Genomic DNA, 17,672 nt, shown 5'->3' on the forward strand with positions numbered 1-17,672 from the left:
ACAGAGTCGTGAAAGTTGCTGTAGAAATACAAATTCATTCTTTGTGAGACTACTGCACAGAACCAGTGGATTGAAAGCATAGGAAATGGTTGATTTTTCAACAAGCGAGTGCTGCTTCTTAATGTCACAATTGCAGCTGTGTTTGTATTCTTCATCTCCACTCTCTAAAAAGGAATTAATACAAAAGCAGAATACTGCAGATTCTGGAAATATGAAATAAAAACAAAATGTTGGACATACTCAGGTCAGGCAGCATCTCAGTTAATGTCTCAGGTCAATGAACTTCCATTATTGATTTTTATATCTCGTAAAGAAAGAATGTCCCAGTTGCTTGTGTGTTTCCTCTGTGTTCACTGTGTGGTACCACCCCAGTTTAAAGTCGAATGCTGTTGTGGGAGAATTACCCAGAGCATTTCACACTGCTGTTGCCTCCATAACCACCCATCTTACAGCTCAGCAACTAGGCCCTAGGGCACAGGCCAAAGCATAGCATCATTTTGATTTATTCAGTGTCTCCGACAAGAACAACATTTATGGTGCATGGCAGGTGGTGCTGAGCTGCCTGCTTGTACTGTTAGTCCATGTGGTGTAGTTACACCCATAGTTGGGGAGGGAGTTCCAGGATTTTGACCCAGTGACAGTGAAGGAACGGCGATATATTTCCAAGTCGGGATGGTGAGTGACTTGGAGGGGAACTTGCAGGTGGTAGTGACCCCATCTATCTGCTGCCCTTGTCCTTCTCAGTGGTAGAGCTGACTGGTTTGGAAGGTGCCGTCAAAAAATCTGATTACAACAGATCATTCTCCTGTGCAACATCTCTTGACTCCAGCCCAGACAGACTGAGCGGCTGAAGGAAATTCCCTTCGCTTATCCTGGCGTCAGTAAGACTGTCCAGTAAAGTATGTTTAGATCAGTTTCAGTCCATTCAAGAGGACTGCAGACAGAATTAAAATCATCCCCACTATTCAGCACAAGTTCTCTCTGCTGCCTCACTAGGCTGGCCAGTGCATCACGTTGCCACATAAAGGATTACCCCTCTAAGCTTGGTATGAAACCGTAAAGAGTATATTCAGCTAGATTTGGCCCCTGACCATCTGGTTAAGTCACCACTATCCACCATTTAATTTTTCAATCCTTGGTATATCCAGTTTGAATTGTGTTTGAAGAGGGTTCTTAGCACTGTTGCTTCATTGATGCATAAATCGGGAAGCAGAACAGGATTCAAAAGTATCAGTAAATGGAAATTATTCAGAATAAAGTTTGTGTAGAGGAAGCTTTATTGTGTATCTAACCCCGTGCTGTACCTGTCCTGGGAGTGTTTGATGGGGACAGTGTAGAGGTAGTTTTGCTCTGTATCTAACCCCGTGCTGTACCTGCCCTGGGAGTGTTTGATGGGGACAGTGTAGAGGGAGCTTTACTCTGTATCTAACCCCGTGCTGTACCTGTCCTGGGAATGTTTGATGGGGGACAGTGTAGAGGGAGATTTACTCTGTATTTAACCCCGTGCTGTACCTGTCCTGGGAGTGCTTGATGGGGACAGTGTAGAGGGAGCATTACTCTGTATCTAACCCCATGCTGTACCTGTCCTGTGAGTGTTTGTTGGGGACGGTGTAGAGGGAGCATTACTCTGTATCTCACCCCATGCTGTACCTGTCCTGGGAGTGTTTGTTGGGGACGGTGTAGATGTCCTGGGAGTGTTTGTTGGGGACGGTGTAGAGGGAGCATTACTCTGTATCTCACCCCATGCTGTACCTGTCCTGGGAGTGTTTGAAGTTGTCACTGGGTATTCAAACCGTTCTGTTCTTTCGGTCATTCACAGAGTTCATATTCAATGAAAATTCCAGCGAGGTTTTATTTTTGTAAAATGATCAGAGTTGAAATATCAGAAAAAATACAGATTTTATCAGTCTCAACCAGGAGAGAAGAAAAGTAACTCCAAACTAATCCAGTCCATTCAGAGTCGAATACTGTATGGAAACACCTGTCTTGTGAGGCGTGACCAGTGAATGATCAGCCTGTTGAACATCATCCAGCTACAGTGCGCCTCACTGAGGTGACAGCAGCCATTGCAAAAATATAATGTTGCCTCACACCTGGTGTCATCTGTCAAATTATGAGCTTTGATGGGAGAGGAGATACAGACTGACCTCTCACAGAACTTTGGGTGGAGGGGGCTGGGGATGTCATCACTGGCTAGTAAGTACCACCTCCCCTTGCAGTCTAGTGCCATTTAGCTAGAAAGTTTCAGTTTCTCCTACTTTGCAACTTGTTTCTTCGTTTTGTGCTTTGCCTTCAGCTCAGCCTCCCACTTTTGCCTCACCAGTGTGTAAAGTCTCATTGTCGCCTGTGCATCCTGTACCTGAAGGGCAAGAATGAGAAAAATAGCTGGTTACACAGACAGCAGTGGCAAGCCCCATTTGTTCAAACCAAAACACTGAACTTACACAAGTCTCAATTCCACCCACTGGGGACCTGGTTTCGTGAGTGCAGACTCTCCACTGCCCTACCCAAGCAGTCGTCCGATCGGGAAGGCTATCATAGACCCAGCCTGACCATCTGTCCTCACCACAGAATGAATGATCAGAAACAGTGATCCTGGCAGATCGTCCCCTCCCCAAGCCATGCCTGGCTGTGATCAGCATCAACCAGCAATTCACCAAACAGACTCCCACTGCTGACTGGCTGCATCCGTGCACTCGGCCTGTACTGCGACCACCATGCAGGCGCAACTGTTCCTGACACCTTTCCAGTTGGTGGCAGAAGCATCAGTGAAGTTTTAAAATCTTGTTTTGGAAGTTATAATGCCTCCAAATGAAGACGAGGATAGCAAATGACAAAATAAGCGGGGAAAATGCCAATGAGAAAGTAGCGGTAGTGCCAGCAACAATAACTGCTTCCCCACGTGGTTTGTTCCATTCTGAAATGCTGTAGCTGACACAATCATTGGAAAACATTTGGATTTAGCATCCAGGGAAACAGTTATTGTTGCTGGTACTTTAGATTGGAATTTTCCCCATGGTCATGATTTTTCTATCCTGGTCTTCATTCTGAGGCATACTTTTGGATAGAGCATGTAGCAGGTGCAACACTAACTCCTGCGTTACTAACTACATCTGCACATTTGCAGGAAGCGTTCCTCCTAGTGTTGTGGCACAAATAAACACACCTGAAGACTTGCAGAGTGAGTGCAGTTTGCTGAGCCCAGTAAGTCTGATCAGTTTCCTGACAAACACTCCTCTTGCCTCTTGTGGAATTTTCAGCAGTTTGCACAGCAGGAACCTGAATACAATACCAACTCCCAGAAGGAGTAGTTTTACCCAATGCAGCCCGGAATAACGAGGAATCATTCTACCTTGAATTTGACACAAGCTGTGGCTCAGAATAAGTGTCCCACCCAGTGGGCAGCAGAGGCACCACAGAGTCTCTGAGGCACCATTGCTGGGTTGTGCCTGATTGAGATTTTAAAACTGAGGTGTTAACCTCCTGGTGTTCAAATCCTTCAATGGTCTTGCCCCCTTCCTATCTGCGTAACTTCCTCTAGTCCAACAACTCTCCCAGATCTCTGCACTCCTCTAATTCTGCCCACTTGCACACCATGATTTTCATTGCTCCACCACTGGCAGCTGTGCCTTCATTTTGCTTAACCTATTCTGGAATTATCAAGCCACTAAAACCTCCCTGATCTCAACCTCTCTGCACTCAGATAATCCTTAAGACCTCTTTGAACAAGCTTTTCTTCAGTCCTAGCCTATGATGTGGTTTGCCATTAGATTTTGTTTGATAGGACTCCTCTGAAGAAACTTGGGACACTGCAGTAAATGAAAGATGCTATATAAATGCAGGTGGTTGTTGAGTCAGTGTGTGTGGGACCCGTACCCCAGTGAGAGTCAGTGTGTGTGGGACCCGAACCCCAGTGAGAGTCAGTGTTTGTGGAACCTGTACTCCAGTGAGAGTCAGTGTGTGTGGGACCCAAACCCCAGTGAGAGTCAGTGTGTGGGACCCAAACCCCAGTAAGAGTCAGTGTGTGTGGGACCCGTACCCCAGTGAGAGTCAGTGTGTGTGGGACCCGTACCCCAGTGAGAGTCAGTGTGTGTGGGACCCGAACCCCAGTGAGAGTCAGTGTTTGTGGAACCTGTACTCCAGTGAGAGTCAGTGTGTGTGGGACCCAAACCCCAGTGAGAGTCAGTGTGTGGGACCCAAACCCCAGTAAGAGTCAGTGTGTGTGGGACCCGTACCCCAGTGAGAGTCAGTGTGTGTGGGGCCTGTACCCCAGTGAGAGTCAGTGTGTGTGGGGCCTGTACGCCAGTAAGAGTCAGTGTGTGTGGGGCCTGTACGCCAGTAAGAGTCAGTGTGTGTGGGGCCTGTATGCCAGTGAGAGTCAGTGTGTGTGGGGCCTGTATGCCAGTAAGAGTCAGTGTGTGTGGGGCCTGTACGCCAGTGAGAGTCAGTGTGTGTGGGGCCTGTACGCCAGTGAGAGTCAGCGTGTGTGGGGCCTGTACGCCAGTGAGAGTCAGTGTGTGTGGGGCCTGTACGCCAGTGAGAGTCAGTGTGTGTGGGGCCTGTACGCCAGTGAGAGTCAGTGTGTGTGGGGCCTGTACGCCAGTGAGAGTCAGTGCCTTCAGAAGGGGAGGGAGTGAAGCTCCCAGGCAAGGTAGAGAGGGACAACTGAAATATTCTGGTATTTCAGCAAGAGTAAACATTGCCTGACAAGGAGTGCCTGATGCTCACTGATTCCAAATACAGTCTGTACACAGTGGGCATAAATGCTGCAAAATATCTCTATGCACAACAAACACACTCACCGAGGAATGTTCAGTTTCCTGAACTTTGACCTTTAGGATCTGCCTACACAAGTGCTTGAGGGAGGGTCGGCCACACTATAGAGATTAGAAAAGAAATTAATAGAAATAAAGGAAGTAAATTCACAAGTTAAAAAACACAAATGCTTCAAATAGAACCATGCTGTGGTGACGGAAATACTGGGGTAGCCAGGCATTCCTGCTCCCAAACATCCCTGATCCATCTTTCAGAGGCTATAATGCATACAGCAGCTGTTAGGAACCAGAAGGCTGAATACTCTTGGCAGACAAAGCTGTGCGTTCCTTAATTAATGAACCTTCCATCACAATCTCTCTAACATGGGACCAGAGATCAGGCTCTTCACCAACAGCTTTCTGGTTTATTATCCATTTCTCGATTCAGCCTGTTTTTCTCCTAATTGCCTCAGAAGGAATTGGTAAACTGAGAACTAAGGGATATCACGGATATTACACAGCAAGTACAATGCGGGATCAGGCCAATCAGCCCAACTGGTCTAAGCTGCTTTTTGTGCTCCAGATGAGCCTCCTCCACCTGATTTAATCTCACCCCAATACCTTATTCGTCTACTCCTTTCTCCCTCATGTGTTTAACCAGCTTTCCCTTAAATGTATCTATACTATTCGCTACCCTGTGGTGGTGAGTTCCACATTTTCACACTTTCTAGGAAAAGACGTTTCTCCTCAATTCTCCACTAGTTTTACTGGTGATTATCTTGTATAATCCATTTTACATTTAACTCAATTTTGACTAGAAATAAAGGAAATCAAAAATATATTCTCAAATGACCTGGTGTAATCTCAGCTGGCGACTCTGGGATAATGAGTGACGCAGTTCCCAGACGAGGTTAATACTTTAAATGAATCTGGTTTTAACCCCAAAAAGGTACAATAACATTAAAAAACCCAAGGTTAAAATACTGTTATAGATGCATTTGAGCAGAAGCCGAAGAGGATAAACACACGAGGGAGAAAGGAATAAGAGGGTTATGGTGATGGGGTGAGATGAAGTAGTGTGGGAGGAGGCTCATGTAAAGTCTAAACACTAGCATGGTTCAGTTGGCTGAATGAACATACAGCATTGAAACAGACCAATGTAATTACATTAGCCCAGCCTGACAGATGGGCCAGCTGGGATTGCATAAATTGAATTGTGTGTTTTAATAATGGCTCAGTTTACCAGCCCAATGGGATATCCTGCAATTGCAAATGGCTTGGCTCTGTGGGTGACCAATTTGGATGAAACAAATTTGCAGTCAGGTTTGGATCTGACAGCCAATTGCTGAGTGCTGCTGATATACTCTGTCCGTGTTCAACAGGCAGCTGTGATTGATGGCCCAATCCAAATTTCACTTTACTTACTTTGACAGCTGTTTTGAAAGGTTTGTATCTCTGTGTGTCACGAATTTTCTTCTTTGGATGGTCCAGGAGCAGAATCTGTGGTAAATTAGACAGCGGTCATTCCTAATTAAAGTGACACATGCCAGAAGTAGCTGCCTGCATAGTTTACTTTCATTGCTACACACGAGTCAGTTTCTTAGTTAAATACTTTTTGATATTAAAATTTTTATATGAACACATCTTCTAGTGTCCGTGTGCTTAAGCAATTGAGGCACAATTTTTCTTCCCAAAACAGTGGAATCTCACAATGTTGACCTGGGGGTGTGATCAGTTTTGTTTGCGGGGTCTGAACCAGGTGAATTGAATCTTGGACCAGCAGAAAACATGTATGGGTCTGGAGTCACGCATACGGCCAGACTGGATAAGGATAGCAGGTTTCCTTCCCTAAAGGACATTAGTGAACTAGTTTTTACAGCAATCTGACAGTTTCATGGCCAGTTTTACTGATCCCAGATTAAATTCTCAAATTACTCATGGTGAAATTTGAATTCATGTTCTCTGGATTATTAGTCCAGTAACAAAACCGCTATGCCACACTGCTGTAGACTTCTGACATGCTATAGTCACATACACACCTAGACATGGTTATCAGAGAACTGCCATGATCCGTGCATGGATCCCAGCACCTTTAGGAGAGATGGGGCAAACCCAAGCTGAGTGGAGAGGATACATTCAGCACAAATGCTAACAATTCCACCACTGCACAAGCTCCTTTCCCCAAAGCAAGATGCTGACTTTCACTGAGGACCCTATCCAAGGGCAGTATCCTCTTACTCCCAAACAAAACATTTGCATCATGGCAACAAATGAGAATCTAACGAGGGGAAGAGGAAAAACGGGTATTCAAAAGAAAAGATAGTTGAGGGGTTTTTCCTTTTGTTACAAATTTTACTCGGGAAGAGATCTGTCCCTGATCCTACCATCCCCACCAAACACTGAACCATACACCGAGGGACCTCAGTTATTGACCTTGAGATCATTGTGGACAGCGTGACCAACTAATGTTCTGCCTTCCAGGATGTCTGCAACCTCCCTCTGCACAACTTTGAAGTCTTCACCTGAAAATGGCCAAACCAGTTAGAAAACAGTCAATTAGTTTCAAAAACACACAAAGACACACACGCTCACACAATACAACTTCAAAGATTCAAATAAAAGTAAACTACTGCGATGCTAGAAATCTGAAATAAAAACAAAGTGCTGGCATTACTCAGAAGGTCTGGCAGCACCTGTGGAGAGAGAAACAGAGTTAACCTGAAGACAAATACAACTCTTCTTCAGAACTCAAGTAGTATCAGGCACTGTTTTCTGTGCTTTACGTAACTTCCTACCCACATTGCCCTCAGCCTTCCATCCGATATCTTGTCAAATGTCTTTCAAAAATCCATATACACAACACAGTTCCTTTATCAATAAATTCCCAATATTTTCTCAAAAGAGAACCAGTTAATTTTTTGAGACACAACTTGCCTTTCATAAATTTATGTTTGTTGTCCTTACTTAATCTTCTCCATGTATTCATTTTGTCCCATTTCCAAGCTTGTGAAACTTATCCACTATTGATGAGGCAGGCGGGTCTGAACTTATCTGGTTTATCCCTTTCTGAGCAGAGATGCTACACTGACAACCCACCAGTCCTCCAGGGGTAACACCCATAATCCAAGGATGTTTGAAAGATTGTGGACAATTCCCTCAGTATTCTAGGATGTAAGTCAGAGCCCAATGTCCTTTCCACTTTTTGGGTTTCATTAAATTTTGTCAAGCACTTTTTCCTTATCTGGAGTTGCCCTCTCTGTCCACTCCATCTCCTCCTCACACGCTTTCAGTCCACCATCCCACTCTAGTGTCAAAACCAAGGCTCAGGCTCATTTATTTTCTCCATCGTTTGGGCCACCACATGATCAGCCATGATCATAATGAATGGCGGAGTAGGATCGAAGGGCCGAATGGCCTACTCCTGCTCCTAGTTTCTATCATTCCTTCCTTATATCAACCCTTTAACTCACTTCATAGGCTTTTATAAAATTCTTTACAACTTCCCTTCCGGCTCCTTGACTGACTTTCTTCATACTTCCTCTTAACTTTTCTAATCCTTTTTTGATCCCGCTCTGCACTGCTTCATTTGGTTACATTACAAGCCTCAGATGTGTGACCTCCCAAATCTCATTTTAATTTCAATTAATTTTCTCATCCAAGGATCTCATCCTCTTTACCTCATGTGGAAATACACCTAACCAGCCCAACAACTTGTAATTATATAGCACCTTTAGTTAAAGGTCCCAAGGTGCTTCACAGGAGCATTATCAAACAAAATTAGGCACAAAGCTACATAATCAGTTGTTAGAACAGGAAATCAAAAGGTTGGTCAAAGAGGTAGGTCTAAACAGGCACCATAGGGGAAAGGGAGAGGGGTTTGGGGTTAGAATTCCAAAGCTTAGGGCCCAGGCTGCTGAAGACATGGCTGCCTATGGTGGGACGATTAAAATCAGAGATAGGCAAGAGGGCAGAGTTGGAAGAGGAAAGGGATCTCAGAAGGTTACAGGGCTAGAGCTTGTTACAGAGATATAGGGTGAGGCCAAGGAGGAATTTGGAAACAAGGGTGAGAATTTTACAATGTAGGTGTTTCTGGATGTGATGGAACATATCCCACATAATGCAAGGCTTTCACATTTGTTTGTTTATGGTTTTATTGACCAATTTTCCTTTCCAGTTTATTTGGACTCATTTCCTCTTTTTTTAAATTCAAATTGGCTTTGTTTCAAGTCAGGCAACTTTTCTCTCTCCCCAATTTTTCAATTTTTATCTAGAATATAAGAATGTTATGATCGCTGTTTCCTAGATGTTCCCCACTTAATTACACACTTGCCCCACTTCACTTCCTAGAACTGGATTCAGTTCTACTCTTTACCCTGTTGGGATAAAAGCACGCTGATCTTGAGAGCTATGTTGAGCACATTTAAGGGGCTCCTCCTCCCCTTTGCTAATTACTCTTACCTCAGTCTGTGTTTGGATAATAAAAAATCATCCATCATGGCGCTACATGTGGATGCACAATGAAATGTAAGAAATCTAGGATAGAGAGGAGAAACATTTATGCACAGAGGTTTGTGAGGCTGTGAGTGTGAGGAGTCAGTGATTGAAGCCGAGGGACCATGTCAACCTTTCAGAACAAGTTAGACAGGTAGGAAAAAAAAGAGGATAAAGAGAAATGGGAACAGAGCAGGCACAGGGGATTAGGATGCTGCTTGTGTGCAGGGTAGATACCAAGACGATTGATGGGTTAAACAGATTGCTACCATGTTGTAATATCTGAAATTGTACGCTGTTCCTGATTTTTTTTCTCTAACTAGTTAACTTATCTCTTCCTCTGTCCCCTTTTCCAATGTAACAGCCAAAAAATTGTTTGAAAATACTGCAGAAATATTTTAAAATCAGAGCCTCAGGAGAGCCTCCTCACCATTCTTCATGTCAGCCGGTCGGATTCCGCTCACCCAGGTCCTGTAATCCGTCACCTTTTCTGTTGGTTTCACGTATTTGTCATAAATGCATTTGCCAAATTGGTTGACAATGGAAACCCGTGCGAGGATGCTGTCCACCTTGTCCGACCCAACACCGACCATCTCACAGTCCATCGCCACAGCTTTGGTCAATCTGCGAAAACAGCCAGCTAAGTTATCCAGGCAGTCACTGGAGTCTTGATTACCTTGTTTCAGTTTGAAGTACTCAGAAAGAGCAGCCAGCACCTCAATAAAACTAAACACAATGTCCATCATTCAAAACTTCAACCCATCCAGCACAGGGTTAGAGACAGAGTAAAGCTCCCTCTACACTGTCCCCATCAAACACTCCCAGGACCAGGTACAGCACGGGGTTAGATACAGAGTGAAGCTCCCTCTACGCTGTCCTCATCAAACACTCCCAGGACCAGGTACAGCACGGGGTTAGATACAGAGTAAAGCTCCCTCTACACTGTCCCCATCAAACACTCCCAGGACCAGGTTCAGCATGGGGTTAGATACAGAGTAAAGCTCCCTCTACACCATCCCCAGGACAGGTACAGCACGGGGTTAGATACAGGGGAAAGCTCCCTCTACACTGTCCCCATCAAACACTCCCAGGGCAGGTACAGCACGGGGTTAGATACAGAGTAAAGCTCACTCTGCACTGTCCCCATCAAACGCTCCCAGGACAGGTACAGCATGGGTTTGAATACAGAGGGTTAGATTTGGAGTAAAGCTTTCTTCATACTGCCTCCATCAAATACTCCCAGGGCAGGGACAGCATGGTGATATATACAGCTTAGATCTCCCTCTATACTCGCTCTTCCATTCAGTGGTAGGTTAGCATACCAAGTACTATTGCTGCTCACTACCTACCCCTGGAAAGCTCCATCTTTAACCAGAATCTTTTCCAAACTCTGTACCGTAGGGTATGGATTTCCTGTTGCCATTTCTACCTGCCGCCGAGCAATGTTTGCAGCTTCCGGTCCCATCGCAGCTTCAATGTCATCTGGATCTACGTCATCAAACCAGATATCAGGCCTGTCAAAGAATAAGGAGTAAGGAAGCTGTACTAAAATTAAATACAGAAAACTATTTCTGCTTGCAAGTACACCAAATTAACTCCACTACCCTAAGTAGCTGTTCAGAGGGAACAAAATATTAATAACCTGCATTTATATAGCACCTTTAATTAGGTAAGACACCCCTAGGCATTTCACAGAAGTGTTATACAGCAACATGTTGCCACTAAGCCACGTAGGGAGCTTATTAGGGCAGATGACCAAAAGCTCAGCCAAAGTGGTACATTTTACAAAGCATCTTAAAGGAGGAGATAGAAGTAGAGTGTTTTAGGGTGGGAATTCCAGGGCTTAGACTCTAGACAGCTGAGGGCATCACTACCAATGTGGAATAACTAAAATTGGGCATAGCAAATGGCTACGATTGGATGAGGCCAGATTCCTTGTGGAGTTGGAGAGCATCACAGGGGTGGGCAGAAGCAGAGTTTTGGATGAGCACAAGTTACTGAAGGGTTGGAAAATGGGAGGCTGACCAGGAGACCACCGGAGTGGCTCAGTGTGGAAGAACAAATGCAAGGATGATTATTTCAGTAGCATATGAGCCAAGGTGAGGCAGAAACAGGTGACGTTACAGTGGAGTGTTTCGGGTCTCACTGACACCCAGTTTCTGTCAGTCAAAATATCTTCTTTCACCTCCTGGACCTGCATTTGAATCTGGCACAGGCCAGTGAAGATCTCCCAACTGGTGGCTCTGAAGCACTTTCAGTGTAGGTTCTAATGAAAACAAAAACTGACCTTTATAACCTCACTAACATTACAGGGACCGCATGATTCACAATCTTTATCTGATTTTCACCCGCCTTGGGATACTTTACTAAATTAAAAGCACTGGATAAAATCAAGCTGCATTTCCATCAAACACAGCTCCCCATAACTCAGCAGCCTCCCAAGCTAAGCCAGACAAAAACTTTGGTGCAAGTTTGGTGTTGAGGGGATGCAGCCATTTCGAACTGGATCAGAAAGCTTCTGGCCTCATTTGGTTCAGATTCCTACAACCAACTACCAGTCTCAATTCCAGGCCAGGACTGAAAGCCCATTAAAGCAACTCCAGGAAGAACTCAGAAGGTGTGCAAGATGGCCCAGAGATTTCACTAAGAAATGGAGATTCTCCCAAAAGGATCATCCACGATGATCACTATCCACTGGACATCATTGGAGCTGGACAGGGTAGGGAGAATAATGCAAAATGCAATTCCACAAGCACCAGCTGCCTTTGGTACTCAATCCAAGTGGCAATCTTCCCTTACACGTGATCCCAGACAGCAAGTGTCAGCGGGATATTACACAGGCAAAGGTGGAAAAAAAATCCCCCTCACGCAACATCAATACAAACACAAGCCTCTGAACATTGATCATTAATGATACTGACAGAGGGACACCTAAGTCAACAAGTGGAAGCAGCTCATTCAGCACAGACTAGAGATAAAACTTGGGCCCTACAGGCCTGCATAGATCAATCTCAGGGCACGACAGAGGTTGAATGATCTCCTAACGTTCCTATCTTGCCAGAGTACAGATTAACTGTTAGATCTCCTGGGGAATATGGACTCTCTGGAATGTGTTGCCAGCTGGCATGGCCAGTGCTGACTCTCTGCTTTCAACAGGGAGGGAGCCGGGCCGGTTTATGGCTGAAGCAGAGATCACACCATAAGTAAGGAAAGTTCCTTTATAAACACACTCCATGTGGCCTCCCGGACTGAGGGGATCAGAGAGGAATTTTTCTCATATTGACTCAGGATTTTTTTTGTCTTTCCCAGATTACATGGCTGCTGAGAGGAGGGGCAGGGGGCAGGCAGAAGTGTTTTGTCATGGTGCAGGGACAGGTTGAAGCAGCAGCGGGTTTCCTCCTGCCCTTCAGTTTCACCTACTGGACTATCAAATGTCAGCGATGATCCTCTCTCTGTTGTACCAGAAGCCAGGTATGTCATTTCTGTGCAATTAGTACAGCACACAAATAGACTATTTGGCCTATCTTCCACATGAGCAGTATCCTAATCCCATGTGCCCACTCTGTTCCCAGATCCCTTTACCCCCTTTCCCTTCTATCACTTGGCTAACCTGGTTCTTAAATGTTGACCTGATCTCTGCTTCAATCACTGACGCTGGCTGTGAATGTAACGACCTCAAACCCTCCTGCTCTAAATCTCTCACGTATAAGCATACACATCCCTCAATCAGTGGAAAGTCTATTGCTGTCTACTCTATCCCATTCCTTCGCAATTTAATCGCTTCTTAATCAGCTCAACTCAGATGAGAACAGGCTCCATAGTACAATGTGGGGGGGTGTTGTCAGGTTTTGGGGGGGGGGGGGCGGGGGGGGGGGGGGGGTGGTCGGGTACGCCTGCGGTAGTGGGATGTTGAAGAGAGGGAACGATTTCACAAACACTTACTCCTTGTGGTTCTCGGTTTCTGGTTCAGCTTTCGTTCTTTTTATCCTCTGAGTGGAACCACTTCCTTCCAGAAGCCCTTGACTGTTCCTTGTCCTCTTTTTCTTGGTCTGCTGTGTCCCCTGGTTTGTGATCTTATCTGGTTTCAGTCCCTTTCCTTTCACCAGCACACCTGTTGTTTGAGAGTCCGGCTGACTCTTGCTTTCTCCCCCTTTCTCTGGTTTAATTCCTCGGTGACTCATCTTCTCCACAGTAGCTGTTTTTCCCTTTGTCTGGATCTTGGATTTGCTTTCTGGAACCTTCTTAGCACCAGCTGTCTGATTCATTATCTGATTGAAAATTATAGCCCTTCACATGAATAAGTGGCCACAATTCACACATTGTAACAGAAACATGCAACACACAAACTCTCACTGTGGCTGTGATCCATTCATTACAATTTTCTTCCCCTTCTTCCCAATTCTGTCTCTCCACAAACATTCCCAATAAATGTTACTTCAGAAAATAACATTTTGGGAGGAACAGGTAACCTTGGTCCTATGGTTCCCAAAGCTCTCCCCCACCTCATGTCTGGACCTGTTGCAGACTCATTGTTAGAGATTGGTCATTGTAACTAGTCAATAATTCCATTATCGCTGTATCATGGGATTGCCAGGATGGTAGACGGTGAACCCAATAGATCTTAGCCTATTATCTAGCAATGCCTATGCAAGAGACAAAGCCCAATCTCAGGGATCAATAGCAAAATTGAGAGTTGAGAGTTATATATCCATTTCTCCTGCTTCCTTGTAGAACCTGCGCACCCACTACAAGCTGTAGTACACCTTCAGCTGTGATCAAAGCCTGTGTGGCACAGGTACACATCTCATTATAAAATAACACCTCACCATCTGTACATCTCAATCCTGCTGTTGGGGCCTCAAAGTGATTCCAGTCCTATACCAACATGACTGCTACGAGTCATCGACCAGAAACAATAGCTCTTTCTCTCCACACATGCTGCCTGATCTGAATATTTCCAGTATTTTCCATTTTATTTATTTCCAGCATTTGCAGTATTTTATTTTTGTGTTTTGCTTAGAACTTAATCACCCTCTGGAGTAGTTTCGCAAACCATTAAGTTGGTATCAAACCCACAACCAAGGGTTCACGAAGGAAGCAGGGAGCCAGGAATGGGCAATAAATGCCAGTCTTGCCAGTGACACCCACATCCTGAGAATCCATCTTAAAACAGTCCCAATTGTTGCCCTGAATGCTGTTAAGCCAGTCACCATCTCAGTGATGCACTAGCAATGTAGGATATTTTGTTAAGAAAAGGCACAACAAGCCTGACCCTTGTCAATAACCTGGTGATCTAAACGCTCCTTAACTCCAATCGTGCAGCAATCACTGGCTCAGGTGACAAGGGTTAAAAGAGCTCAGCCCAACAGGCTGGTCTTTTACATCCTCTTTCTGTAAAATGGGATCTAGTAAACTCCCAACACTGGCTCACACCCAGAGTTTTCAATCAAGGCAGCATATTATCAAAAAACAGCAAATGCTGGAAATGCTCAATAGGTCAGGCAGCAAGTGTGCAGAGAGGAAGACAGAATGAGCATTTCAAGTCAATTTTCTTCCCCTTCTTCCCAATTCTGTCTCTCCACAAACATTCCCAACAAATGTCACTTCAGAAAATAACATTCTGGGATCCAGTATGCGAGTAATTTGAGACATGATGTGTGCTGCGTGGAGCAATCTTTGGGAGGAACAGGTAACCTTGGTCCTATGGTTCCCAAAGCTCTCCCCCACCTCATGTCTGGACCTGTTGCTGAAATATGTACCTGAAATATGAACCCTACCTTTCTCTGTCTCCACAGTGGGGGCCTGAACTGCTGAACAACTTGCTGATTTTATTAAGATGAAAATTTATGTTTGATGCAATATTTTTATTTCGGATTTCTGCACCTGCAATACTTTGCTTCTTTGTTTGTTTATTTAAACCTTACCTGCTGGAGTGCCTTCCAGTTGGTGGAGTACTCCACTGCGGCTCTAGGAGGCAGCAATGTTTCCATCTTTTTAGTCACGCTTTTTTCCTTAGCCCAGAATCCCTTCTTCTTGGACTTCTTTTGGCTGCCCAACTCTGATACAGCCGGGACCGCACTGTCTACTTGTGGGCCGGGTTTCACTTTAGCCATTTGTCCACTTGTCATTCACTTGCTTACCAAGGGCAGATATCAACCCTACAAACAGAGGACAGTGCATAGAATCAGACAAAGGAGGCCAATCAGCCCTCTGAGCCTGTGCTGGCTCTTTGAAAGAGTGTTGCCTTGTATTTCCCCCTTAGTCCTGCAAAATGCTCCCCTTCAAGTATTTATCCAATTCCCTTTTGAAAGTTACTACTGAATCCACTTCCACTGCCCTTTCAGGCAGCGCCTTCCAGATCACAACAGCCCACTAAATAGAAAAATTCCATATCTTCTCTCTGCTTCTTTTGTTAATCAACTTAAATCTGTGTCCCTCTGGTTACCAACCCTCCTGCCAGAGGAACCGGTTTCTCCTTATTTACACTTAAATAATTTTGTATACCTTGATTTAATATCCTCTATTTACTCTGCTCTCAGAAGAATTCCAGCTTCTCCAGTCTCTCCACATAGTTCAAGTCCCTCATCCCTGGAACTAATCCAGCAAACCTCCTCTGCACCCACATTCTTCCTGAAGTGTGGTGTCTAGAATTAGACACAATGTTCCAGCTATAACCAGTGATGTATAAAGTTTAGCCTGAACTCCTTCCTAAATTCATCAACACTTCCATGTTCAGCCATGATTTCAATGACCAAACTCCAAAACAGAAAGCTCCCAAAAAGTCAACTTAAAAAGAAAACATAAAATGTTGATGATTTCAACATTTCAACAGATTAAACAATTGAAAGAATTCCCTTTACTAAAGTGTCTTTCACAACTTCCAGATGTCCCAAATCACTTCATGGACAATGAAGGATTTCTGAAGACCAGTCACACTTTTAATGTCGCAAATACAGCAGCCAATTTGTATGCATCAAGATCTCACAAACAGCAATGTGATAAAGTTCAGATCATTTATTTTAAAGAGATAAATAAGGAGTCAATATTGGCCAGGGCTCCAGGGATAACACCCCCTGCTCCTCTTCGAATATTGAATCCTTTACATCCATCTGAGTTCAGACAAAGCCTGTTTTAATATCTCATCCGAAAGACGATGACTCTGATAGTGCAGCGCTCCCTCAGTACTGACCCTCCGACAGTGCAGCACTCCCTCAGTACTGACCCTCTGATAGTGCAGCGCTCCCTCAGTACTGACCCTCCGACAGTGCAGCACTCCCTCAGTACTGACCCTCCGAGAGTGCGGCGCTCCCTTAGTACTGACCCTCTGACAGTGCAGCACTCCCTCAGTACTGACCCTCCGACAGTGCGGCGCTCCCTCAGTACTGACTTCCGATAGTGCGGCGCTCCCTCAGTAGCGACCCTCCGACAGTGCTGGCCTCTCTCAGTAGCGACCCTCCGACAGTGCTGGGCTCTCTCAGTAGCGACCCTCCGACAGTGTGGTGCTCCCTCAGTATCGACCCTCCGACAGTGCGGCGCTCCCTCAGTACTGACCCTTCGACAATGCGGCGCTCCCTCAGTACCGACCCTCCGACAGTGCGGCGCTCCCTCAGTATCGACCCTCCGACAGTGCGGCACTCCCTCAGTATCGACCCTCCGACAGTGCGGCGCTCCCTCAGTACTGACCCACCGACAGTGCGGCGCTCCCTTGGTTCGGTTTTTTCCTCTCACCTGGCGCCACTCGTGTTCCTGGACCGGAAGTGGTGTCGCCGCTAAATCCGTCCTCCCGGAAACAGTTCCTGTTTGCGCCGATTCCGGTGGGTTCGGCCAAACCTCCACACTTAACGAAATCCGGGAATCGGAATTATAAAATCTGGCGTTTTAGCGGTACTGACCGAAACCCGGAGAGAAAAAGGCCTGGGCCGCCCCGGAGACGCGGGATCCTGGGCCCGTCTCCCTGGGCAACGGGACCTCCGCCCCGCCCCCTGCCCTCAGCGCCCCGCCCCCTGCCCTCAGCGCCCCGCCCCCTGCCTCGTCCCGCCCCCTCCCCTCAGCGCCCCGCCCCCTCCCTTCAGCGCCACGCCCCCTCCCCTCAGCGCCCCGCCCCGCCCCCTCCCCTCAGCGCCACGCCCCCTCCCCTCAGCGCCCCGCCCTCGCCCCGCCCCCCGAGCTGCGAAGCATGGGCCCCAGCTATGCCTGTCTCTTTATGGGGTATGTGGAACATTCCTTGTTCCAGTCCTACTCCGGCCCCCTGCCACAACTCTTTCTCCGGTACATCGATGATTACTTCGGTGCTGCTTCACGCTCTCGACGGGACTTGGAAAAATTTATTAACTTTGCTTCCAATCTCCACCCCTCCATCATTTTCACATGGTCCATCTCTGACACTTCCCTTCCCTTCCTTGACCTCTCTGTCTCAATCTCTGGTGA

At 45.9% G+C, this 17,672-nt stretch overlaps 1 protein-coding gene across 5 annotated transcripts; it reads right to left on the reverse strand.

The window, feature by feature from the left end:
• Nucleotides 1-1,834: 1,834 nt before the first annotated feature.
• rexo4 (REX4 homolog, 3'-5' exonuclease) lies at nucleotides 1,835-17,218 on the reverse strand. Of its 5 annotated transcripts, none has more exons than XM_041192906.1 (9): nucleotides 16,974-17,218; nucleotides 15,170-15,403; nucleotides 13,188-13,513; nucleotides 10,595-10,759; nucleotides 9,676-9,869; nucleotides 7,188-7,276; nucleotides 6,180-6,254; nucleotides 4,803-4,877; nucleotides 1,835-2,359 (listed from the first exon to the last, which is right to left on the reverse strand). In XM_041192906.1, the coding sequence occupies exons 2-9, from the start codon at nucleotides 15,371-15,373 to the stop codon at nucleotides 2,255-2,257; spliced, it is 1,233 nt and encodes a 410-aa protein (XP_041048840.1). In that variant the 5' UTR covers nucleotides 15,374-15,403; nucleotides 16,974-17,218; the 3' UTR covers nucleotides 1,835-2,254. The 5 variants fall into 5 exon arrangements, with proteins under 5 accessions (XP_041048840.1, XP_041048841.1, XP_041048843.1 ...); XM_041192907.1 differs by having other exon boundaries at nucleotides 16,896-17,218; XM_041192909.1 differs by lacking the exon at nucleotides 16,974-17,218 and adding an exon at nucleotides 16,600-16,652.
• Between the last annotated feature and the right edge of the window lie 454 nt (nucleotides 17,219-17,672).

Source organism: Carcharodon carcharias, chromosome 8 (genome assembly GCF_017639515.1).
Source record: "Carcharodon carcharias isolate sCarCar2 chromosome 8, sCarCar2.pri, whole genome shotgun sequence".
Classification (NCBI taxonomy): domain Eukaryota; kingdom Metazoa; phylum Chordata; class Chondrichthyes; order Lamniformes; family Lamnidae; genus Carcharodon; species Carcharodon carcharias.